Below are 10,018 nucleotides of genomic sequence, written 5' to 3' on the forward strand. Positions count from 1 at the left end.
CTTAAAGGCAGCTGTGGTTTAGACTCGATGAGCTACATCTGCAACCCTTCCTGCCTCAGCGTGTTCTCTAGTGTGGTTAAGAGATGTAGGTACATAAAATGTTCCAGGTATGAACAGAGGACATCAAGAATTGCAGTAGTGATAAGATTTTTTTTATTATTTTTTTTTTTTACCTGAATTGGATTCCCACCTCCAGCTTTTGAAGTCACTTTATCTGGCAGTCATACAGCAGGATTCCTGATGGTGCAGTTCCACCTGTGGGAGGCAATTTATAGCCTCCCATTTGGTGTTGAAGAGTAGCTCAAATTGGAAATAGCCCCTGTTGCAGAGATGGGCCCCATAATGCTGGACTCTAGGGTTGTTAGCGAAGACAGTAAGATGAACGACTTCTTGAAGCTGTGTTTTCCACCGTCTTATCTGTATCCTTGAACATCATTTCCCCATAGTTACCAATTTCTGCTCGTACATGAAATTAATGCTTGAGTTTACCTCCTGACTCGCTAAGCTTAATTTGCTTGTTATTTACCAAAAGATTGTGAAAATGAATTCACAATCATTCAGCAGCCTGCTGAATTATTATCTGCATCATGTACCCAATGCTGGTGGGTACCAACCTGCAGCTGCTTAGAGGAATTGGACTTCTTCTCACTGACTAGGTGGCAAGTGATGCTGTATCAGTCCCCAGATATGCAACACTGTGGGAAAGGAAAGATCTTTTAGTCCTCCTCCTGTTCTTCCTGTTCTTCCTTTTCTCCTCCTCCTCCCCCACTAAATCTAGTTTAAAGCTCTCCATACAAGTCTGGCCAGCCCGTAGCCTCAGTAGCATTTACACATAGGAAATAATATGGGTTTCTTTTTTTCCCTCCCCTCAGCCCAGAGGATCCCACATAATTGTCTCAGAGTCGAGGCAGAGAGAAATCCACAGAAGAGCAGTGGCCAAACAGCAAGCACAGAAACAGCTGTAGCCAAAGCGCCTAAGGATGGCAGGGAGTGTGCTGATGTGCAGACAGCTAGGATGCTGAAGGGGTCTTAATTTCATCTAAACCCAAAACTCAACACACGTGGGGGAGGGGCAGTGCCCCAGGGCCGTGGCCGCGTGGGAAGGCAGGACTGTGAGGTCACAGAGCCCCGCTGTGCCACGCCGTGATGTGCAGTGCTGTGCCACAGGCACCGCTCCAGCAGTGCCAGCAGCAGCAGCGGCAGCAGCAGCAGCAGCAGCAGCGGCGGCATGGTGCAGGCGTGGGGGGCCATGACCCCCGCCTGCCTCCTTATCCTCTTTGTGGTGTCCCTGCAAGCCTGGGATGTCGGGGCTGCTCCGTGGCAAGCGCGGGGATTAGGTAGGTGGGCAGGCGAGGGCCAGCACCCAGCGCTGGCAGCGTGGCGCAGCACCCACCACACCTCGGGGTGACAGCGGGGCTGGGGTCGTGGTGTGGCAGGGCTGTGAGAGCAGCGGGGCCGGGCTGGGCCGGATGAGCCGCGGCCAGCTTCATGGGCAGCGGGAGGTAGATGTCCGTGGGGAGGTGCAGGGGGCTGCAGCCGCTGCAGAGGCATTTTCCAGGTGAACGGTGGGGCCGAGAGCAGCACCGCGGGGTGAGGAACCATCCCCAGAGCCGACCCTGTGCTGCCCTGCCCCAGAGCAGCCTTCCCCTGGCCTGCATGTCGGGGCCAGAGCAGCACCGCAGGGGCCAGGTAATAGCCTGCAGGGGCACTTCTTCCCCGCGCTGGTCACAGCTGTGCCCGGGCCCTGGCTCTGCCGCTCCCTGGCTGAATCCTGACTTTCAGGCTCAGGGATGTCCGTCCTTGGGAGATGTCTGCTCAGAAAAACAGGAGCATCCTGCTCTAGCCCGGCAGTGCTCTCCTTGGGTGAACCCAGGTCCCCCAGGCCCTCTGCAGCTTTGGAAACCTCCACCCATGTCTGGGTCCCACGTCATTACCTGACCCCCTTCCAGTGACTGCAGGTCACTGAGAAAGAGGTAGATCACAGCCTCTAATGGAAACGTGCTTGATTACAGCTGTGCCTGTAGCCGATGGCCACCCGACTGCTCAGCCGGATCTTGTCCGGGAGCCTCAGGGCAACCCACAGGTATGTCAGTTGAATGAGCGGGCATTTAGGTTTTAATATTTGTTCATATGAAATTTAAGTTAGTATTTTCTTGGCTGATGCTTAGACATGCAGAAGAGCAGAGAGGGAATGGGTCAGGCTCAGTGATGTGGCCTGGGGCGCTCTGCCTTGCAAAACATTCTTTCCCAGCCTTTCTGACCCTGCGCTGCTTCCAGTGCCTGCTGCAAAGCCATTGGGCTTGTTGGGGTTGAGTTTAGAGCTGGTGTGGGCTCCAGGGAGTCCTTTCTGCCGGCAGCTCTGTACATGGTTTGTTTTAAACTGGCATGTTCCAGGCACCCAGTAACGGTCTGCACAGTGCTCCTGAGTGGCAGGGAGAGACGAGTGCCATGGAGCAACCCTGTGTGTGAACTGCATTCATTGCCGTTCACATCTGAAGAAGTCTATTGAAATATTTCACAGGAGCTTCTCTGTTCTGTTTGTTTACAGACGTGGCTGGACGCAATGGCTATCCAGCTTCCCAGCCGGGTTCCAGGGCTGACGCGCAGGGAGATCGCACGGGTACGTCATGGCTTTTTACTTCCTTTGAGAGCTGCCAGCTCAAAGCCCAAATGTGAGCAAGATGTCTCTTGCAGGTGTGGGAATATAGGCCTGCATCGTGTGTGCCATGTTGTTCTGTGATCCCCTTACATGTTCTGCTATTCAGTATGACAGTGTATATCACAATGTATGATGGGAGCTTCTCGTGGGTGTTTGGTTGCAGATGTGGGTACAGGGAGGGCTCTTCCAGCTTCTCGGCTGGGTCCTGCGCTGGAGCTCACCTGGCATCCTAGGGGTGAGTAGTCAGTCCTGACTGACTTCACAGACTAAGCGCTCGTTTTCAGTATGTTATTCTTGAGAAATTTAACTTTATACTTTCTGTTAAGGTCCTCAAAGAGCAAAGTATAAAGCTAAAGCTGAAATAGGAAGATCTTCCCAGCGGTCACCAGAAGTCCTAAAGGAAATCCTGAAGGAACTGGACAAAGCAGCACGTGGTGGGTATAACCAGAAGTCTTGGGAAGCTGAGGTTTCAGATGCATGTATGGACATGAATCCTGTGCAGCAGGAAGGGATCGATCAGAGCCGCACTGCACTGACACTCAAATTTCACACCTTGCAGGTGCTGGTGAGCTGTAGAGATGGTGCAGAGTCTCTGCTGCCAGTTGTGGTTCAACTGAGCCCCAGGGACGGCTGCTGCCCCAGTTACAGCATTACTGGCCAGAGCTGTTCTGGGCAGACGTTGGTATCCAGCTGGCAGGAACTGACAGTGCTCGCACCTTGAGTGTGTGAGGGACTTGGCTGAGGAGCCAATTCCTGATAAGCCATGAGAGGGCCAGCACCCTGCCAGTCACTGGCAGGGAGAGTGCCCTTGGCCAGTGGACAGGATGCGCCGGGAGCTTGGGGTCACTGAGACCAGCAGACTTTGCCTGGGCTGCAGGCATCCCCTGGGCAGGATGGGAGCACCCCGGCTTCGCAGCCTGGTCTAACCCCATTGTTCTCCTTGATGTCTGAGGACTCTCGGTGACACCTCGGGGTCAGGGACAGGCGAAAGCTGGACACCCAGCTGAAGGCCCGACACCTAACTTGAAGGCAGCTAAAATGAAGGGCTGTGAATTCGGTGTCGGGTGGTCTGCCTGTCTGTTTCTAGTTGTGTTTTCGATAACTTGGTTGTGGTTTTCCTCTTGTTTTGGGGGACTGTGGGCTCTTCACTGCCACTTGTGAAAGTGCCCAGAATATGCTTGCAAGAGCTTGCGGTTCAGTCCACTATGCGTGTCTGTTACCCTTACCATGTGGTGGAGTTGGTATGATGGGAAGTGCTTCTCAGAAGGACTCTTTCCCCACCTGAACTGGCCACAGCATCTTCCTGTCTCCTCTGAGGGAAGTAATTTACCATCATCTTGAAGTTTGCCAAAAATGCACCAAGTGGAATGTGAACAAGATCACATGCAATCTCCTAGTCTCTTAGCAGGTCAGGATTTGCTGTCTCCTGGTAAACTGGAAAGTGTCTAGCACTTAAATTTTTCTCCATGAATGACACATCGTTTGGACTAGTGACTAGGTGCACCCCCAAATGCCCAGGCTTTGTTTCTAAGCGTTATTAATGTATTTTGAGAAGTATTGCCTCCTGAAGATACCACGTTCCTGATGAGGAACGGTTACTTCTAATTAAAGTGAGCCACTTTCTTTCTAAAGAGATGGACCGTGAGACTGTGGAGAAGGAGGCGTTTCAGGAAGGAGATAGTCACGCAGTGCCAGTCTCTGACGAAAAAACAGGGGCAATTCAATCAACAGGCGTGCCAGGTAATTGCTGTCCTTCAGTCATCCAGTGTCATGAATCAAAATCATTGTGTGTCTGCAGCCTCTTCCCCTGGTGCCCGCTACTGCACATCTTGTCAGCAGCCAAACTATTATTAGTACAGAGCGAGTGTTCTAAAAGAAGCCAGCAACGGCTCTCTGAGGATGACTGTCATCTCTGGGGTGTGGAGGTTACTGCCATCAGTGTGCCAGAGAGACACTCACTCGTAACCCTCTGTGTGGATGCAGTGAGATGCTCACCTCCCACCACACCCTGTTCACAGGAATTTGAGAACTTTACCGTTTTGGGGGTGAGGCCATCTGAACCACCCACAGCAGACGATGGGAAATACGACTCTTAATGGAATGTGCCTCCTGCAATACCTGCATCCCAGAGCTTGCCCTGAGTCCCCCTAAGCACAACAGAGGGGGATCCCTCCTGTGAACTGAGGTCCAAAGGGATTCACTGGCGGATGGGGCATGGGCTTAGAGGGAACCTGTGCCACCCTCCTGCATCTTCTGTGCCTGAGCCATGCTGAGGCTTTACCTTTCTCTGATTCTTGGCAGTGGCAGTGCTGTCCAGCCCTGGAGAAGCCCACCACGCCAGGAGATACGAATTTTCTCCAAAGAGTGCAGGTAATTAGCAGTCTTGCAGGGGGCCATAAGGGGAAGACAAGTCCTGAAACCTGGGGGCATGCAAGCAGTGCCCACGCTGGAGGAAAGGCGAAGAGGGAGAGAGCGAGGTTCAGGTGTCTCCTGAGAGGGCCTGACTCCATCCCCTCAGGGTGTGGGTGATGGGCTGGGGAGAGAGCTGGGGGTGGCACTCCCTGATGCAGGGATGGGTTTTGTCTGTGTCGCTCAAAGGAACGATTGGTCAAACAGCTGCGCTCCCCCACATGCTCTCCATCTGGCCTCATGAGTTCTGTTCAGTGGGACAACTTGTCCCAAAGGGTCAGAGAGAGCCTCCAGGCAGCAGCACTAGCAAGCCTTGGGGAGTGAAAGTGGGTGAGCGCAAAAGAAATTGTGTGCAAACGTGAAGGGTGGCCAAGAAGGGGGAGCAAACCTGTGACACTGGGAAAACTGGATTACAGCCGTACCACAGTGTGAGCAAAGCTCTGAGGAGAAAGAGAGGCTCCAGAGTGCATTGATTTGCAATGGCTTTGGGAGTTTCCTTTGCTTCTACTGAAACCAAGGAAACATTGCAGCCCCAGCATGTTTGCTGGTGCAGAGATGCTAACAAAGTGAGAAAGAACATTTCCTGGCAATGTCAGACCTCCTGTGAGATTACCAGTAGCGTGCAGGACACACTAATGCACAGAATTGTTCCTGCAGGTGTGGATGACAAGAGAAACACAAATGCTGTGGATCCTCAAGATTTCCGGTACTACTGCATAGAAGGCGCCGTGGCGGTCCTGGGCTCCGTGCTGTTTGGGATGATACTGTGTTGTGTGATCTGTCTGTGGAGGAAGAGACGACGGTGAGTTGTTGGGAGTTTTTTTTGCCAAACTTCTGTATTAGATGGCTGCTATTAGCCATGAAACATTTAGAGGTAGGGTATTGTGGAGTGCCGAGACAGTTACTGGCCAAACTCTACTGAGATTTCTGCTGTAAGATGTTTTAACTGGCCTCTCAATTCATGGGCACTCTTTTGTGAAACGCCTTCCTCCTGTGGCAAGTGTTAGTTAAAAGTGACCCTGCCTCGACAAGAGCAGACCCAGCGACAGACGTAGGATGAGCAAGGTCAGGAAGAAAAACGAGGGATGACATTGCCATAGAAAGTGAGAAGCGCAATAGTGACATCTTTCTGCCAGTGAACCTGCCAGCAGAAATCACCCTGTTGGGTGATGCCGTAAATCCCAGAGGTTCACCTCGACCAGGGTGTCCCAGCAACTGAGACCGTGGTGAGGAGCCTTCCCAGCTCTCGGCCTTGCTTTGGAGAAAGAGTCAGCCTGTCCCATCTGCACCTGAGCACTGCCAGCATGCGTGTTCTCAGCACAGGCAGGGTTTTTTTCTGTGCAGGGGTACGTATCTCTTTGGATACGTATTCTGAAGAGAGGATGGAGAGCATCTCGCTGAACAGAGAGCCGAGGCTGTGCCCTTGTCTGGTCAGGGACAGGCAGGGGAGCCGAGTGCTGGTCTCTGCCAGGCACGCTGAGAAAGGAGAACAGGAGGCTCTCCTGGCCCTGCAGCGCTGTGCCCAGCTTTGGTCCCCTCGGTCTGTCGCGGGCAGGTCTCCTTCCAGGCACGTGCAGAGCAGGCAGGTCAGGATGGTCAGGGCCGAGAGGAGACGAGCCGTGGGCAGGCGAGCAGAGCCCCAGACGAGGGGTGCGGGGTGCCCCGTTTTCTGCACGGAGCTCTCCACGCCCACAGCTCCCACGCGCAGCCAGGCATCCGCACCCCGTGAGGCGCCCAGTGCTGCCCCGCACCCTCACACCCGCCCGGCCCCACAGCCGCGGTGGGGCCTCAGCAGCCTCCTCTCTCCGCAGGCGCCTCTCCGCAGCTTCGCGAGCCTGGTCCGACACCAGCAGCTGCTCCTCGGGCCTGGACAGCCGGAGCAGCCGCTGCAGCACCCCGGAGAGCTGGACCCGACAGCAAGAGCCATCACCTGTGCCTGCAAAACCGGCCCCCCTGCCACAGAGCAGCAGGGAACGGGCCTCCGCCAGCCCGGACAGCCGCCCGGCCCGCCCGCCTCCACCCCGGCCCTCATGGCTGTCCAACTCAGCCAGCCGGCTGTTGCGGGACCAGCCCAGCGACCTCGAGCCCCCAGAGGAATTGAAGCCACCCGCCCGCGCCCCAAGCCCATCGCGCCGGCCCTCCTGCAAGGGCCTGAGCCAGCCCCACCAGGGTATGGGTTTGGGCTACAATGACAGACTCCTGACGGACAGCTTCAGGGATCGACCATTCGTGTCCGAGTAATGGCACAGCAATAAATACAGATCAGTAGCACAGTGGGCTACAATGACAGACTCCTGACGGACAGCTTCAGGGATCGACCATTCGTGTCCGAGTAATGGCACAGCAATAAATACAGATCAGTAGCACAGTTGTCCAGGTCGTAATGGCAGCAGACCCAGGGATTCACCAATCCTGGGCCGAACTTCGCATCGGGGCACACAGGGACCTGGATGCCCATGGTGTCAGCAGGCAGGGAGCTGGGCATGGGACCCACCAACAGGCTGGGGGAGCCCAGCTTCCCTGGTGGGACTGTCCTGCTAAATTCTGAGCCACAGAGGCACCAAAGGGGCTCGTTAACAGGTCACCATCCCCACCTCTGCTCCCTGTGCCAGCTTTGTCCTGGAGTGCACAGGACAGGGGTACTGTGTAGGGCAATACCAGCCCCAGCCCCTCCATTGCGTGCGCGCCAAATACACCACATAAGGCAAAGCCAGAAATAAAACACAGAGCAGCACCAAGCTGCTATTGAGCCATAACTGCTTTTGGCTGGGATGGAGTTAATTTTCTTCCTAGCAGCACATATGGTGCCGAGTGTTGGATGTGTGACCAAACCAGTGTTGGTAGCACACCCATGTTTTAGCTATTGCTGAAGGCTGCTTGCACGGCCCCAAGGCCTACTCTGTGCCCATGCTGCCCTGCCAGCGAGTAAGCTGGGGGTGCGCTGGTGGATGAAAAGCTGGACATGAGCTGGCAATGTGCACTTGCAGCCCGGTCAGTGCAGGTGGGTGGGGGGCGGGGGGGTCTGTGAGGGGTTTGGGGGGGGATTTGTGAGGGGTTTGGGCAGTCCGTGCCTGGATTTGTTGAGGGGATGTTGGGGTCTGTGAGGTGTTTAGCGGGGTCTGCGAGGGGATTTGAAGGGTTTGGGGGGGTCTGTGAGGGGTTTGGCGGGGTCTCTGAGGGGTTTGGGGGAGTCTGTGAGGGGATTTGTGAGGTGTTGAGGGGATTTGTGAGGGGATGTTGGGGTCTGCGAGGGGTTTTGGGGGGGATTTGCGAGGGGCTTGGGCGGTCCACGAGTGGATTTGTGAGGGGATGTTGGCGTCTCTGAGGGGTTGGGGGGGGTCTGTGAGGGGATGGAGGGGTTGTGAGGGGATTTGTGAGGTGTAGAGGGGATTTGTGAGGGGATGTTGGGGCCTCTGAAGGGTATGGGGGTGTCTGTGAGGGGATTTGAAGGGTTTGGGGGGGGGTGTGAGGCAATGGGGGGTCTGTGAGTGTATTTGTGAGGAGATGTTGGGGTCTCTGAGGGGTTTGGCGGGGTCTGTGAGGGGATTTGAGGGGTTTGGGGGGGTTGCGCAGTCTGCGAGTGGATTTGTGAGGGGATGTTGGGATCTCTGAGGGGTTTGGGGGGGTCTGCGAGAGGATTCGAAGGGTTTGTGGGGGTCTGTGAGTGGATTTGTGAGGAGATGTTGGGGTCTCTGAGGGGTTTGGCAGGGTCTGTGAGGGGATGGGGGGGTTCTGTGAGGGGATTTGTGAGGTGTTGAGTGGATTTGTGAGGAGATGTTGGGGTCCCTGAGGGTTTTGTGGGGATCCGTGAGGGGATTTGAGGGGTTTGGGGGTGTCTGTGAGGGGATGGGGGGGATTTGTGAGCAGTTTGGGCGGTCTGTGAGTGGATTTGTGAGGGGATGTTGGGGTCTGTGAGGTGTTTGGGGGGATCCGTGAGGGTATTTGAGGGGTTTGGGGGGGGCCTGTGAGGGGTTTGGGGTGTCTGTGAGTGTATTTGTGAGAAGATGTTGGGGACTCTGAGGAGTCTGGGGGGATCCGTGAGGAGATTTGATGGGTTTGGGGTCTGTGAGGGGACGGGGGGATTTGTGAGGGGTTTGGGCTCCTGTCACACAGCTCCTCCTGCCCAGGGCTGTGGCTGGCAGCACAGACAGACCCGCCTTTTGGGAAAGATTTGCCGACCCAGAGCAAACGCGGGGCAGCTCCTCTCCCTCCCTCCCTCCCCGAGCAGGCGCAGACCCCACAGCAGCACTGAGGGACGGCAGAGCTGCACGCACACCTCGCAAGCGCTGCTGAGGGAACAGCTCAGGAGCAAAGGGCCCTTCCCGAAGGCCGCGTGCTGCCAAGGGAACAGCTCCGGACCGAAGGGCCCTTCCCGAAGGCTGTCTCTCCGCAGGCGTGCTCTGGTGGGGACACAGCAGGTGCCCTTGCTGTCCCCAGGCCTCCCTGTGGGTGTGATGGCCCTGAGGTCTGATGCATGCCTTTCACCCCATGCAAGCTGTGCTGTGGGCTGTCATGAGTCCAGATTCAGGATCCTGCCGGCTGCGCCAATCTCTTGCCAAGGGGCGGAAAGCACCTCGCTCAGGAGGAGAGAAGCATCAGTGTGTTTTATTGAGGTGAAATAATAATTTGACAGAGTTCAATAAATATGAGGAATTTAACAAAGTTTGACAGTGGTTTCCCGAGGTTCAGTAAGTTGGACGGCAAGGTTTGCCTTATTAATTACGGCACGGAAGAAACGTACGAAGGAGAACTGAGTTAGAATCGAGGTGGAAGGATTCACACAGAGACCGGAGATGCAAAAGGGTAAGGAAGACCCTCCCGTTGAGTCGTGAGGTTCAGAGGGGACCCCCTTGCTTTCTAAACTCCTTATGGAGCCTAGGTGCGGCTCGGTCCAATCTCAGTCTCAGACTTGGACAACAGTTTGTCTAATGGAATTATCTGTACAAAGTT

The 10,018-nt window shown here is 55.2% G+C and overlaps 1 protein-coding gene across 3 annotated transcripts; it reads left to right on the forward strand.

Moving 5' to 3' along the window:
- Positions 1 to 2,225: 2,225 nt before the first annotated feature.
- LOC142028250 (uncharacterized) lies at positions 2,226 to 7,404 on the forward strand. 3 transcript variants are annotated; one of them, XM_075022219.1, is made up of 7 exons: positions 2,226 to 2,620; positions 2,823 to 2,894; positions 2,986 to 3,093; positions 4,292 to 4,399; positions 4,961 to 5,029; positions 5,726 to 5,870; positions 6,880 to 7,404. In XM_075022219.1, the coding sequence occupies exons 4-7, from the start codon at positions 4,294 to 4,296 to the stop codon at positions 7,307 to 7,309; spliced, it is 750 nt and encodes a 249-aa protein (XP_074878320.1). In that variant the 5' UTR covers positions 2,226 to 2,620; positions 2,823 to 2,894; positions 2,986 to 3,093; positions 4,292 to 4,293; the 3' UTR covers positions 7,310 to 7,404. The 3 variants fall into 3 exon arrangements, with proteins under 3 accessions (XP_074878320.1, XP_074878318.1, XP_074878319.1); XM_075022217.1 differs by having other exon boundaries at positions 2,226 to 2,894; XM_075022218.1 differs by lacking the exon at positions 4,292 to 4,399 and having other exon boundaries at positions 2,226 to 2,894.
- Positions 7,405 to 10,018: the final 2,614 nt, after the last annotated feature.

This window comes from Buteo buteo, unplaced genomic scaffold, assembly GCF_964188355.1.
Source record: "Buteo buteo unplaced genomic scaffold, bButBut1.hap1.1 HAP1_SCAFFOLD_219, whole genome shotgun sequence".
Lineage (NCBI taxonomy): Eukaryota > Metazoa > Chordata > Aves > Accipitriformes > Accipitridae > Buteo > Buteo buteo.